At 44.9% G+C, this 15,529-nt stretch overlaps 1 protein-coding gene across 1 annotated transcript in view; it reads left to right on the top strand.

Moving 5' to 3' along the window:
* Positions 1-15,529, top strand: part of ETFDH (electron transfer flavoprotein dehydrogenase) — a 542,885-nt gene that overhangs the window by 66,873 nt on the left and 460,483 nt on the right. The window contains exon 4 of the mRNA XM_085641729.1: positions 8,508-8,589. Within this exon, the coding sequence (XP_085497855.1) occupies positions 8,508-8,589 (82 nt within the window). The remainder of the gene's footprint in view (positions 1-8,507; positions 8,590-15,529) is intronic.

Here is a 15,529-nt window from a genome sequence, read left to right on the forward strand (position 1 = left end):
GCATAACGGAATTGTTCTCTGAAGTAACACAGTGGCTTGTAGCTACACCAAAAGTAAAAAACCTCTGCTTGCTGTGTGCCTTAAAGACTTTGATTCTTCTCTGTTCTTTGTGCTGGTAATTTCATTATGAAAGTATTTAATTATGTGCGCAACCGATGCTGCAGAATTATGTGTAAGACATTTGCTATGTGTTACCACTGTCCAAATTCATTTTAAACAGTCCTCTTAACGGCAAACGTTGTCCCTCCTGTTTCAATGGTAATCGGAGATAAATACTATAAAAGTCTGCTAATTCTACATGGTTTTGAGGGACTCATTCATTTTATGGCAAAGAAAGGTTTACATCCTACGAAGAGGCCCAGCATCTCCACAAACTGCCAATTTCTTCAGCCTGGGACACTTTTTCTTGACCGTTTTCTGTTGCTCTCTGGAATGATGATCTACCCCGTGGACTCCAATCTGCCATCCACTACCAGCAATCCTCTATACTAGGCTGCAGCCCATAAGCTAGCCCAGCAGTGTTGCCCCTCCTCGTTGCCTCCAGAGGCAGCAGAGGTCCCACTGTTTGCTGATTCCATTCCATCTTCTATGCAGTTGCTGCCTTACACCAGCCTTACCCCCAAAAATCCTCACATGCATCACCTTTAGTTCCACCCCTGAATTCAGATCGCCATCCCCCTTTACCAGTTTCAGTTTCTTTTTCCCAGTTAACTGGCCTGAGCCAACACCCTAAACCGACACCATGCAATCACACTCTTCCCCCTAATATTGTTCTACTTCGATGTGTATTATACTATTCCTACTGTCAATACATGGATGTTAATGCTACTGCACGGCTCCCCACAATTCCATGTTATGGGGGGCTTCTGATACTATTGTTGTTTTTTAATAAATACCTTCAATAATAAAATTAAAAAACAAAGAAAGCTTTTTTTTATTCAAGTATACCTGTTTTGTTGGTTTCCACCGTTAGCATTTTGTTCCAAATAGCAGATTCCCAGTTTACTTAAGTAGTGTCTATGCACTGGCCTGTCCAAACTTACATTCCACCAAGTTATGCTTCCAAATCAGTATCAAATCACAAAGTTCATGAGAAGCTCTACATCCTGTCATTCTGCACAGTGGTAATAGATCTTCTTTTCAGGATCACTGAAGATCTTTGATGTTGTTAATTAGACTGTATTCAACATGGGGTTTTATGGTACTCTCTTAATTGACCTGGTAGTTTCAAGGCCAAGAAACAAGTTGGCTATAAATAATCTAAATATTCTCTCATCTCTAATGTTTTGTTGCTAGAATGGGTCATAATAAATTATTTGTTTGTTGTTACCAAGCAGATGGTTCCTAGATATGAATGTTCTTGTTAGAATGAGGTTGTCTCCTCCATGATGAATGTGAAGTGTCTATGCTTTCATGGAAAAATGGCATTCTCTTAAGGGCCATCTCTGTGATTCCAACCACATCTTACAGCTGCCTTAGGGTATGTAAATTCCAGTTTAATCAGTAAGAACAGATCCAATATTGGAGTAATACGTCAAGATGACAAAAAGTAGACGGATTTTATCTGTAGGGTCATGTGTTTCATTTGGGGCCGTTATGTTCAGGTACGAATGAACAGGTATGTTCAGCTGGAATGCCTCAACAGGCATAGATGTAGGCTTAGGATTGCATACTGGATCCGGAACTTTCAATGTGTTGCAGAAATGTTTGATGTTACATTATTTGTTCGTTGGTGAACTGTTGAGCAATTGCGATTTATGTTTTAACAGAAAATAGGTATATCCAGTTTTATGATCTATGAATTGAGTATTGATTGATTATGCAAGACATCGCTGTAGAGCTACTCTCCCTTCAGGAATCCAGCCCCATTGTAAAATAGATGGATCTGGATTGTTAATTTGGTTTCCTTTAAAGAGAGGGAATGATTAGTACTCTAAGATGCTGCTTTCATGATAACTTGAACAACAACCTACAAAGTATTTGACCTTTTAATTTTTAGTGGTCTGTTAGGGATTAATTGGTAAATAAAATCTCATCAGCATAAAGGAGAATCTGCTATTAAGTTGCGCAAAACTTGCAAAGTAAATCTGATAGAGACCTCTAGCTGCAGATTCCTTACTTTAGAATCTTCCCCAGGCAAGAAACTGGATCCGGAATTTTTTTTCCATAGCTCGTCCGCACGTCTGTAGAGGGTTTCGAGCAACTCTGTGTTGACGTCGTCCACCAGATGGGACGTCGACAGAGTCCATATAACTCCCTTGTCGATGTCAGTTCCTTCTTTTTCGCCCTTGCACCGCAGAACTAGAGCGGTTAGGGGGCTTTTTTTTCGGCCCATCTCGACATTTTGTCGAGGGAACCGTGTGCCTTTTGCAATGTCTTCAGGGTTTAAACCCTGTGGATCTTGTGACAGACAGATGTTGATCACCGATCCTCATACCATCTGTTTGTGGTGCCTTGGAGAACACAATGACTCAAAGGAGTGCGGTCCCTGTCAGCATCTTCTTCCGAAGGCGTTGAGAGAGCCTTGTATGAAACTTCTGTTGGTGCGATTATCTGAGGTACTGCGTCATCGTAAGTCCTCGCCGAAGTCCAGGGACTGGTCGAGGAGCCGTTGGGGTGAGGGGTCGCCTCCATCGAGAGGCTCCGAAGAACACATTATCGGTACTGAAATCCTTCTCTGACGCCATCTCCCAACCTTCGGTTGCAGAGCATTCACAGGAACCCACCACATGCCTCCCTAAATATCCTGGAGCCGGGGCCACTCTAGCCCAAAAGCAGGAATATTACATTTCCATACATAAGGATTTTGGGCTTCAGTCTCCCTCTGGTGCACTATCTGACCCCAAGGAACTAGGAGATGTCCTGACTGGATCCTCACCGGCAGGTTCGCCCTCTACGACATCAGATGCATCGCCGATGGAGCAGTCTGCTTTGGGCAACTCTACATTTGGCCTTATTCAATCCGTCCCTGCTTTTCCTAAGGCAGTTCACAGTTTGGCAGGTCAAGGGGACAATAAAGGGTGTGAAAACCCTTTGGGCAATACTGTCCAACCTTCTTTGGAGGAAAATTGACTAAACTGGGGGAAGCTAGTGGACTAGTTTCCTCTCTGGCTTCAGATTTACTTTCTCCACCTGGTATGGCAACAGAGGAGAGTTCTTATTATGCTGCGGTATTGAGAAGGGCATCTGCAGACTCAGATTGCCAGCTTCCCTCAGTGGAATTATCCACAGACTAATTTATGATATGTATATGAATTTCACTGTGTGTGTTTTGACTTTTACGCTGCTACCTTCTGCTGCTAGCTTCTTGACTTATTGTCCCCTTACGGCAGTGCTTTGTCCTAATTGAGTGGTTTTACCAAATCCGCAACGAGCCTGGGAGGAGCCAGTTGTGCCCCCCAGGTATTTGATGCACGCCACAGTGCAGACGCGCAGCGGGCAAGCTGCTGGCGTGCCGAAGGCCAGCCCGTGTGCACCTGGATGTTGCCAGGCCTCTTCGCCCCCCCCCCCCTCATGCTGGTCTACTTGTGGGATGCACTTCTTGCTCTCAACTATGTTTCTCCCTGTAGGAAACACGGCTGGTCTCCATCCGCTTCCCCCCCTCCATTGTAGCTCCTGCCAGTTTAAGGCAAGTACGGGCTCCGCCACCCCGGTATTTTACATTCACAAGACTGAATACAAAATCTTCTGCTTAAATTGTCACTCCTTGCTCAGACACTATGCCGAGGTATTTGACCTCCTTCAAGAGATGATCCCTGATATCTTATTCCTAACAGAGACCTGGCTTACTCAGGACTCTGCTACGATACCGGCTCTGGGCTAGTGAGAAAAGAAGCAGAGACAACGGGCATCCTTGCCTAGTTCCCCTTCCCACCAAGACTGGCTCGGATATATATGGGCCTGTTCTCACCCATACCGTCGGCTCCCTATACAGCAGCTTAACCATGCGGATGATCTTTTTGCCAAGACCATATCGGGCTAGTGTGGAGAACAGGAATTCCCATTCCAGGGAGTTGAAGGCCTTCTCCAGGTCTAACATTAAACATCCGGATTATGGCCAATGACATGCTGAGTATGTGGCGACTCTGAAAAAGCATCTCCTGTTTAAGGAGGTGCTACAAGAGAGTACAAACCCGTTTTGGTCTGCATGGACTAGGGTGGGAACTATGGGCGCCAGTCGGTCCGCTATGATTTTTGCCAGCACCTTATAGTCCACGCTCAGTAGGGCCAGTGGCCTGTAGGAGCCCAGGTCTGTAGGGTCCCTGTCAGGTGTTGGCAGTGCCACTAGGCTTTCTTTATGCATCGATGGGGGGAGTTGTAACTTTTCTAGTGCCTGCGGTATAAAGGGTGTGTAGGCGCAGGATAAGAGTTGTAGCGTATGCCTTATAATATTTGGCTGGTAGCCCGTCTGGCCTTGGGTTTTTACCCGTAGCCAGCTCCCCGAATTTCATCATGGGTGGTTGATGAGTCCAATACCACGCATTGCTCAGAGGTTATCTTAGGTAGGCTTACTGAATCTAGAAAGGTGGCCATCACAGTGTACCGAAGGTTGGTAAATCGTTGCTTAATGTTGCGTCATTGCTGTATGTATTTCGTGTTGCAAATATAGCATGTGCCCCATGTTGTCGCGCAGAGCGTACATAGGGTGGCGAGTTTGTTCCTGGCGTAAGAGCCATGCCAGCATCTGACCTGCTCTAGCTGACATTTTGTGTGCGTTCAGAGTGCACCGCGTTGTTGTGACACCCAAGCCTTTCCAATAGTTCTACATGTTTGCTGCGCAACTCGTCTAGTCGCCGTGTGTCCTCTGCGTTCGCGACTGCGTTTGGTTCATATCGTAGGAGTTTGCGCTCTATGTCGCTGATTGACTCGCTCAGTTGTTTACGAATGTTCCAAGTGAGCCCTAGACTATGCCCCCTACTTTAAAAGCATCTCATTCTAGGATCGTGTCGCCTGTGGAGCCGCTATTAACCTCAAAGTATTCCGGGGTCTCAGCTCGCAAGGGCGCACGGAACGCCTGATCCTCCAGTGTCGCCGGCTGGAGGCACGAAGTTGGGATGGGTGGTGGACCAGCCACCGACTTCAGTTGCAAACGCTAGTGGTTGTGATCGGAATGTGTGCGACCCAGGTACTCAGTCCCTCCAACAAGGGGAAGCAATGTGTGCGACCCCACTATGCGATCCAGTCTTTCACGCAGGCCATGTACAGGAAAGTAGAATGAATTAATGCATGTGTTTGAGTTGTGGGTACGCCATATCATGTCAGCTAGGGACCAGAGGGCCAGCCACATAGTCAGCGCTTGCGCATTCTATGCGGATGTGGTGCGTGTCAGGGGTGGGAAAGATCTCTCTCACGCCACATCTAATACCAAGTTAAAGTCGCCACCTATCAGCCAGGGAATTCCATTCCAGAGGGCCAAGACCTCAGTCGGTTTACGAAGGAATTTATTTTGCTCTATATTGGGGGCATAAACGGATCCGATGAGGAAACTTTGACCGTTTAGCCTGCCATTCGTAAATACGTATCTGCCCTCCGCATCGGTCTCTACCTCCTCAACTACGTAAGGAATCCCTGCTCTTACACATACCAAGGCCCCTTTAGCCTGGGAGGAGTAGTTAGCGCTATATACCTGTCCTCGCCAGTGACGGCGAAGGTGATCCGCTCTATTTTAGTCAGATGAGTTACTTGTAGGAGGCCTATGCTGACAAATCTACGCTGTAAGTATGAATATATGGAGTATATACGTGCAGGCGTGTGTATTCCTCAGACATTCCATGTGATGATGCTCGCATGTGCCATGCTGAGAGGTGTGTTATTCCTACTGCAGTAGGGATGTATGCATGCATGGTGGGGGACCAGGCGATTGGTCAGTGCTCTGTGGGGTTTTGAAAGAAAAACTTGGAGTTGAGTTGCAACTTGCACAACCTTATGAGGTCGAACTCGCAACAGGAGTTTGCCCAAACAATATTGCCCAACTACCTTGCACGCTGGTGTCTGGCTATGGGGGTCGTGCGCTGTGTACTGTTGGTATCAGTCCAGCCTCTTGGTGTTCTATTGAACTGGCAGGTGTTTCCCATAGAGTCTAGTGCTATTGTGCATGCCATCAGGCAGGGGGAAGCGCCATATTCTGCGTATACTTTGTCCTGACACACCCAGGAAGCAACCCATCACCCGTGTTGTGTGTATTATATGGGTTGCCTAGCTTGGGATCACACCATTTGTGAATCGTGTGATACAGTTCAGTTTTCTGTCTGCTTGTGTCCACTCAAATTTTATCATCAGATGTTTGCTGTGTGACAAGTGGCAAGCACGGGCAGTCCAGGTCTCCAGAATCATCTTCGCCCTGTGATCTGGCAGACTCCACCTCTTGGTCCGAACCCTGTACCGTGACTCTAATTGCAGCTGCTATTTGGAGGGCCTCCTGTCTCTCCATCAATATTTGCTCCAGGTCAGGAGCCGCTGACGGTAGGGTGAGGTGGCCCAGGCCTCCACCCTTGCCCCTTCTGTTTCGCCGAGGTGTCGTTAGATTATTAGATGGTTTGGGTCCTGTCGCTAAGCTAGCTTCTTCTAACCAGTCCCAGACATCTAATGGTACATCAAAGAAGCGAGTGGCATCTTTCGCCACCACCCACAATCAGGCTGGAAACAGCAGGGAGTAACGGATGTCTAATTCTTAGAGTTGGCGCTTCACCGCACCGAAAGACCTCCACCATTTCTGCACCTGCACTGTGTGGTCTGGGAACAGCATAATTTTTGGATTCTAATGTCAGTTAACTTGCGTGTTTCCCTCAGGATGGTATCTCTGTCTCTGTAGTTCAGCATTCTGAATCGGAGCGGTCACAGGTTGGCCCCCGGTGGTGGTCTGCGGGCGGGTACCCTGTGTACTCACTCTACCACGAACTGGGGCGACAGTGCACCCTCCGGTAGGAGTTCCTAGAACTAGCGTTCAACATAGGCCACCTGATCTTGTCCCACTCACCTTCCGGGAGGCCCGCTACCCACACATTGTTGCGGTGTGAGCGCCCTTCCGCGTCTTCCAGCCTGTCCTCCAGGGTATTCACCTTACCTAGTAGATCCTGAAATTCTGCTGCATGACTGTGGGCTGCTGGTTGGAGATTTGTTAGTGCAAGTTCATTAGCTTGAAGTTTTTCTGCTAGTTTACGGTGTTCGACCCTCAGGAGCGTAAAGTTGGATGTGACTCTGTCGATTTTAGACTCCAGGGATGTACACGATTGATCTAGCACGGCTCCTATTTTCTCAATTGCTGCTAGGACCAAGTCCAATTTAGTGTCTAGTGCAGAGTGTGGGGCCTCCAGGGTTCTGTCGCCTTCTGCATGTGATGCCTCGCCCACGTCTGAGTGTGGTGCTGACTGTGGAGCGCTCGATCTTAAGCAACCCATGGCCAGCTTTTGCACCGAAGGCATATAAGGGCTACAACTGGTGCAGTGGCAGCTATAGCCAACTATACTGTCCCCAGCCAGATTCCGCGTGGGATTGTTTCCAGCGGTGTACTACAGTCCCCTCAGTTGACAGCGTGGGTAAGTGGCCACTAGAATGTCTACTAAGTGGCAGCAGGTGATTTTGTCTTGACGCTTATTCCCTGCAGCATATCCTCCGCCTCGCTCTCATCTGCAGTGAGTCGCAAGCAGGGCCTGACCAACGCGGAAGGTGCTATTCATGCTGCTGAAGTGCAATTCGGCCTGCCCCCGGTCCGTCGTGCGCTCTACCCGTTCAAGATAGTGCCGTACCAGCCCTCCTCTGTGTCGGTTATTTTGGCGTGCGTCGGGGCTCTGGGAGCGTGTGGCAGCTTTCTTGCTTGGGTCTTTACATTTTGCTGTAGCTCCCTACTGCAGCAAAATGGAGAGACCCAAGCAGGAAAGGAGCTTTATTTGCTTTGGCAAAGTCAACAGCTCGACACTCTTAAGTATTAAAATGAGACCTGTTAGCTTTGTCAATGCTTGTTAGGCTCTGGGTTAGTCAACTGCTCGTGGGGGGTTCCACTTAGGTGCAACACGGCATCAAATTTGATAACCGCGCTCTTATATTAATTAATTTACAGCTGGGTTGTTCAGTATAGACTTCAAAAGTAGTGCTGTAGCAAAATTAAAACAAAGCAAGCATCCTGCTTCATTAAGTGGCTATATGTTTATTAAATGTTTTTTTTTTTAAACTGAAGCTGCCTATTTCATTCTTGAATCCACTTTCATAGTTAATTGTATCGTCTTTATAGATTTATAGTTAGCCCAATTAGATTTTAAGTACTGCCTTTTTGTCGGTAACTGTATAGTATGTTTTAAAATGTGAGCCTCCTCTGCACTCTGAAGGTGTTGTGTGGTGATAATAATATAGAATAAATAGTGATCGAAGGACACTCTGGCCTTTGATTTTATTAACGGTTCTTGACTGGCACATTCTCGTTTGTCAAAGCAGAAGTATGTACATTTTTTTTGTAAAATACCTGGTAAGTTTAAGTATGTATATATTTACAATTACAAAAATGTCCCTTCCAGGCACCACTTCACACGCCTGTCACGTCGGACAGATTTGGAATTTTAACAAAGAAGCATAGGATTCCTGTTCCAATTCTTCCAGGTATGAATTTTGAATTCCAGTTTTTCAGAAAATGCTTTTGTTTCTAAAAACGTGTATCGCTTTTCAAACCGGAAGTATTTAGTAAGTTGAACATTGCTGTAGCTCCGAGTCTTGGCTGCCAAAATACTATGGGTGCTTCCCAGGCTCCGTTCAGGAGAGACACTTTTGGGTCTCATCTTCAGGATATCTAAATTAAAATATTTTACATGGCCAGATGTTCCCCCCCCCCCCCCAAAATATCTCATAAATTCTTGATTCCTGGACCTGTTTGACAACCGTAACTATGCCTTTACAAAGGCAGCGGTTCAAAATGTACTGCCAAACAAATATTTGTTTTCATTCACAATTATTTTCCTTTAAATATTTATTGTGTTGTTACAGCGCCCGGAAGAATGACATTTGAAAAATTGATTTGACACAATTGTTCAGAAAAACTGTAGAACGAAATTCCAATGGTGCATTTCCTCACTGATCAGCGCATCCACTACTCAACCTCCACAGGACATGTTGTTGAGCCGTAATTGAATAAGCTTATCTTTGTACATCCTATCCTATTTTATTGTCTGCCTCCCACATTCAGCAGTCACCTTATGGTCCTGTAAACATGCTACAAATGAACCCCTTCTGGTATGGTGAGCCTCAGGGTGCCAGTTGATGGAGCTAGCATTTATATTCTCTTTGCTGTGGGTAAGCCTAATTCCAATTTAACTACCTTAACATAACAGCCTTCATCCTTTGCACAGTGCACCTTCCATCTCAGCCAGAGTCCATTCTATCAATAGCCAAGACAATACTTTTTATACCAGATAATGAATAATTTTTACCTATGATGCCTTACTTCACGATAAGAGTGACATCCCATCACCGCTGTTATTTAAATGGACAAGCTCCTCAGAGGATGGTCATTGCTGATCTCTTTTTGAAATTCACCAAGTTGCCCCCAAGAGCCTTATTCTGTATTAAAGCAATCGACTAACAATACTCCTGTACTACTTGAAGATTGTGGTAGTTGACTGTTGTCATCTGGTACACCTGTTGAATCCTAAATCTATAATCTTTGTTTAGATAAAGTTTACTTTGGTATGGCCTTAAAGCAGTAGCTGCCATGGACATAGAAGACCCTCTGAAGACGTTCTCAGGTGCATCCTCATTACATAACAGAGCATGGACATGTTTTTTTTCTTTAGTAGTCAAACTACCTACTGTAGCTTCGCCGCAGTCATTGCATCACCTACTCTAGCTTAGCTGCGTAATATCTGTGGAAAACGGGGGCCTCTGATGACTCCTTTCGTATGGTGACAGAGTTGTTGGACGACTGCCTAAGACATGCATATTTGATTAATACTACATCCAATTAACAAAAGATGTTTGATTAATAGTGCATCCATCTTACAAAACACAATTTGGATATCAATTTGTTTATTATAGAAAAGTGATTTAGCATTCGAGGGTATTGTTGTATTTTGCAGTTGCTATCTTGAACTTCGAAGACCTGAGGTATTTGATGAAAAAGTACATCTAACTAAGCTGCCCATCCACACTTAACCTTTGTTGTTCTTGCACATAGCAGTCTACTTGAGCCTCCAAATATGTAAATCATCTGCTTGCCACTGTTGACCTCAGTTCCATTAAGCCATTTATTTGTTAACGAGGTAATGGGAAAATGAGATGGTTCTGATGTGCAAAATTGAGAGCCACTAGATCTGTCTGTTTTGTCAACAACTCCGTGGTACTGCATAGACTTTAGCAGAGCAATACGACACAGAGGATCCTTCCTTTGCATAGTCTCTTCCTCAGAAACACCTCTCACTAATCTAGCTAGTCACTCCATAGCAAGAGCGAATAACAGTGGAGAAATTGGACTCTTTAATTGGTCCTTCTTTAACTAGACTCAGTCTGCCACATGTTTCTCTCACAAAGCTTGATCCTAGCCTGAATCTGCACAGTCTCTCTTCCTATTTTCCTTTGGCTGCACAAGCCTGGAGCAAGCTGCATTTAAGTCTCCATAGCATAGTAACCAATTGCAGTTCCGAATGCTATTGAAAACGTGACTATTTGTTTCCAGTTTATTGTGGCCTTTGATCACAGTGAGTTCTTATAGTGCCGGGACACTCCTAGGAGTAACTGTGCGCTCTAGAATTGTTTTTCATTCATTCATTTTGTATTCTTTTATTTCATGTGCAGCTCTAAGTAGTTCAATTTTACTGATTGTCTTGAGTATCGCCATTAATACATCTTAATCCAAGCGCTCCATTTTCACTCTCAGTATTTCATTCTGTTGTCTAACTCCATCCCCTCCACCATACAGTCTCAACAAGTGGCTTTGAGGGGTGGGCGATAGACTTTCTCTGCCAGCAGTATTAGCTGAGATTTGCCCACTCTGTGTTCCGCTTGGAGGTCAGAGTTCCTGGCAAAACTCCACCAACCAGCACATGACAGAGTTTTTCCTCATCCGTGGCTCACCGACGTTAAGTTGGCGAGCCTGAATGTGCATCCCCTACCACAATCTTTGAGCACTAAAACAACTCCTGGTGAGATTTCTTTCAACTTTACGCTGCGCACCCAACTCCTCTCAAGAATGAACAAGGATGATCTCTGGGTAGCACATGGGCTTACAGAGGATTCTCTGATCGAGATTCAAATGTATAATGTGCCAGTATAAAGGTGGGGAGGCGGTCAAAGACTAAAGGGTGGAATGTGTAGTTCATAATTCTAAGGTTGGGGGCATCAGTGAGGTACATCGAAACATTGCATTGTGGGTGACAGATTGTGTTGGGGCAAGCCCCATGCAAAGTGGGAAGTCCCTATTTTGTTAAAAAAGGTTCAAACCACAAGTCTGAATAGCAAGGAATGGTGTGCATTCCTAACGTACACTTATAACTAGAAGAACTAAATATGCTATATGTGAGACTATATTGTTATTCTGCAAATATTTACTTGGCGAAGAGCAGTTAAAGCACATTAAAAGTAGATGCATAACGTCTTGGATTGTATATGCAACTGTATACAGATATGTAGACAGTGTCCGATTATCATCGTTACCTCTGTACATTAACCATTGTCTAATACAGGTGTTACCGTACTAACGATGTATACATGGAACGATGAGCCCCGAGAAGTTGTAACAATAAAAAAATCAATAAAAGTTGTTTAAAAAAAAAAAAAGTAGATGCATAACTTACACTGGCATAGGACTTAATGAGGAGCAAGAGACAAGAAAAAGGATGATATGAGGTATTGGTCATGGTTCGTTCACAGGAGTCTGCCAGAAATGTGGTCTTTCAGGTCATTGGGCATTCATACCATGCTTGAAGGATAGGCTGCCTGGCACCACAGAGGCAGCTGTCCCAGTGCCTGTCTTGTCTTCTGATACTGCTAACTCACTTCTGGGTGACATCCATCAATGACAATCAAGTGTTTTTTAGGACATTTACCAGCTGTTGCCTCATGAAACTCATTGGTCTTGCCATCTACTCTGATGATCATGATTGCCCCGATCCAGCATTGCCAAATTTGATGATTCCTGTCCACAGTCTAGGTCATTTTTCCTTTTAACGTTGGTGTAAAGAGAATGGTCAACCATTTTATGTATGGGATGTCTGTCACACAAGAATGGCACCTCATTCATCCTAGCTGCTCACAGGATAAGTCACACATATTGACAGGAGCGAAGGCAGGCAATTGCAGGGCATGGGTTCACTGGGCCTTGCTGTCTGTCAACCAGAGCTTGTGTGCCCTTTGGATTTCAAGTGTGTAAATTCAGGAAGTGGGACACAAACTCAGAAATGTGATTATGTTGTACTTCTGCTCCATAATACTATAGAAGGGATTGTAGTCCCTCCACGAGCGGTCCTCCAGATCGATGACATTGTATTAAAGGTGCCATATATCTACATCCCAATCCAGTTGAGCATTGAGACCCACTTGTAAGTTTCCCAGTCTTCTCTCAGTGGTATCCAGGTGTTTGTGGCAGACATGGGGTGTCATCCCATTGAATTGAAAGGAGAGCTCGGAAATTTTGATATCAAAAGTTCCCATCTTCATGCTGATGGTGGAGATTTCGTGTATAACTGCTCCATGCATTACTTCAGGCATCTTTGGTTGTTACAGTCATGAGTGTTTCTTGAGTGCCTCACAGAAAAACGGTTGTCTGGCTGGTTTTATGACATGAGTAAGGACATGTTAGTGGTGGTGAAAATGCATAAAGAGACTAATCCACTGCAATTCCTGTAACAAGACAACAAACAAAAAGACGTGAGGGTGTTTGTTTGGCAGGAAAACTGTGTACACTTGCCTGTGGTTGGGTGGACCAGGTATGTAGGTCGTATAACCGGCCTGGGCTAGAGAGTGAAATCGCTACCAACGAACAAAAAAGACACTCCAGCTGGGCCGTCAACCACCTCCCTAGTAGTTTGTGGTTCTAAAATTAGCTACCGGGTTCATCAAGATAGATGCAAGAGTTGTAAGCATTCAACAGCATGGATAAAAATATGTATTTCAAGTTAAATCCTTTGCATGAATTTCATATTGTGGTCAGGGTCTTATTAACATATTTACAGTGCTTGATTTAAGGACTTTAGTTGGTTATTCTTCGTTGATTTTTATTGGGCCGTTTCCCTTCTCCCAAGTGGTTTATGGTTCTAAGATCAACCAGACCTGTTGACCACCATGAGCCACCCTCATGCATTTGATAGCGCAGCAGGAGCCCCTGAAGACTGGATAGCATGCTTCAGTGGCTCATAGAGTGCTGTGCGAAGACCCAAAATCTAGCAGCACAGTGCAGGCAGAAGCGTCACTCGGTCCAGTTCAGTGCTTCAGATGCAAGCTCTGTTGTACCAGAGACCACTGGTATCCTGGTGGTACCACAAAGATCTTCTCTGGCGATGGTACAAGTAAAAAAAAGTGGCACGAGTTGCCTTAGTGATTCTAAATCCTTAAACTACTAAGATACAGTTCGCATTTGCATTATAGAGCTTCATGAAGCAAGTTCTCGCTATATAGTGGGCTACAATTAAAATATTTATTTATGCATGCCCTCTATTGCAAACTCTTGCCATATTTGGAGGTGTGGGGAGTATCACACTCTGTTTTCAAACTTGCAGAGAAAAAACTCTGCGTTCTCTCTAGAGTAGCAGCATTTTTAAAATATTAGTTTGCAGGTACGGCCAAGTATGATCAGTAATGAATAATTTCCTAGCTATCGCAAATGAAATTTTCAGTTCTATTAAGGACAGGGAGGCGAGAATTATGCTGTACTTTAACCTTTTTTTTATTACAACAGACCTGTTAACAGATAACAAAAGACTTCATTTTCCATAAACCTTGGGAAAAAGTAAACAGTAAAACAATGTTCAATCAACACAGTCTGGGACCCCTTGATAGTCCTTCGTCCCTGTTTCTGCCTCCTCTTTCTTCCTGCAATCAGAAATCAAGTAATAATCTTCGGTCCTGATTAGACCCAATGGAACCTGAAGAAAGCGAATAACCATATCTAAATGAAAGTTCCACACCTGTGACTCCAGAAACAGTTTATACAATATCCTGAATTGACATCACTCCATTATGCATGCATCAGCTATGAACACATGCTACCAAATTGAATACCTGATTATATCCAGCTTCATGGAAATTGTCTTATCCCCTGGTGGGCTAATTCTCGCCTCCGTGTCCTTAATAGAATTGAAACTTTCTGGTACGATAGCTAGGACATTTTTCTTTCTATATCACGACCGAAGGCGAGGATTATGCTGGTTCAAAGCTTCTCCACAACTAGTGATGCAATGCCGGGAACTGGTTTAAAGTAAAACCCTTTAAAGGTAGAATTTGAAGACCAGTATGCTGCATTAAGTCTGTCTTCCAGGCGAGCTCCGAGAGAGAACACCTTTGAAGCCATGGCTCCTTCTAGCACAATGAGCACCAAATACCTTAGTAATAATGTCAGCCTATTGCAAAGCCTATCAAGCCCATCTAGCGATGGTAGTCGAGGAGACTGCCTTATATGGCTTCCTGAGTGCAATCAACAGTTGCTTCTCACCATGGGAACGGATACCCACTGTCATTGTCTCATAGCTCTTTATACAACGCATTACACACACCTTTGGGGATTCTGGAAACGAAGGGGAAGAAATGACACATGAATAACCCTTTGACCGATCTGAAATATTGGAAGTAACCCCATCGGGGTAAATTCTCTACACGTAATGTCCAATGCTCTGACATCCGAAACCCTTCAGCATAAAATCAGCCATAACAGGGTGGCCAGCTTGGCTGAAATCTCCTTCCTTGAAAGATATTTGTTGGACTGCTAAGACCAGAAAAGTTTAAGGACCTTGTTGACGTCGCATAGTGTCGAATACCTAGGCTCGGGGGAAGGGATAATTGGATGCCCTGCAGAAGCTTCCTCACTACAGGGTGCTTTCCCTCTGGAATGTGAGCCACCAATATTGCCGCCCTGAAGGTGTGGATGGATCTATAGACCAGATATGGACAATGTCTGCCCCCACTGGATCCAGGTTTTGGTGACAGCAGCCCAACCATTGAGCCCATGCCAATCTATATGGCTTTATGGTGCTGTCGGCCCAGGCCTTGGAGAGGAGGGAAGCTGCTTGGCTCGAAAGCGCTCCGACTTTCCAGCATTCCCTGTAATCCTCCATACCATAAGAGGTAGCAACCCTGCTACTACTAGTTAAAGGCGATTGCCCTCTGGCTCTCGGTGGCGATCTGGAAAGAGTGGTTTGAAAATCCCAGGAAAGTTCCAGAAGAACTGGATACCAGACTTGCTATCTCCATATCGGGGTCACTGGCACGATTTCCACCTTTTTGTCTTTGTAACTGTGCCGAGAGGAATATTATAGTGTATGGAGGAAAGGCGTACCCCTGTTCAAGTTGCCAGTCCTGGAGGAAAGCATCTGAGGACACTGCCTCAGCTCGGCTCATCAAC

The sequence above is a fragment of the Triturus cristatus genome, chromosome 2_2 (genome assembly GCF_964204655.1).
Source record: "Triturus cristatus chromosome 2_2, aTriCri1.1, whole genome shotgun sequence".
In the NCBI taxonomy this organism is placed as follows: Eukaryota; Metazoa; Chordata; class Amphibia; order Caudata; family Salamandridae; genus Triturus; species Triturus cristatus.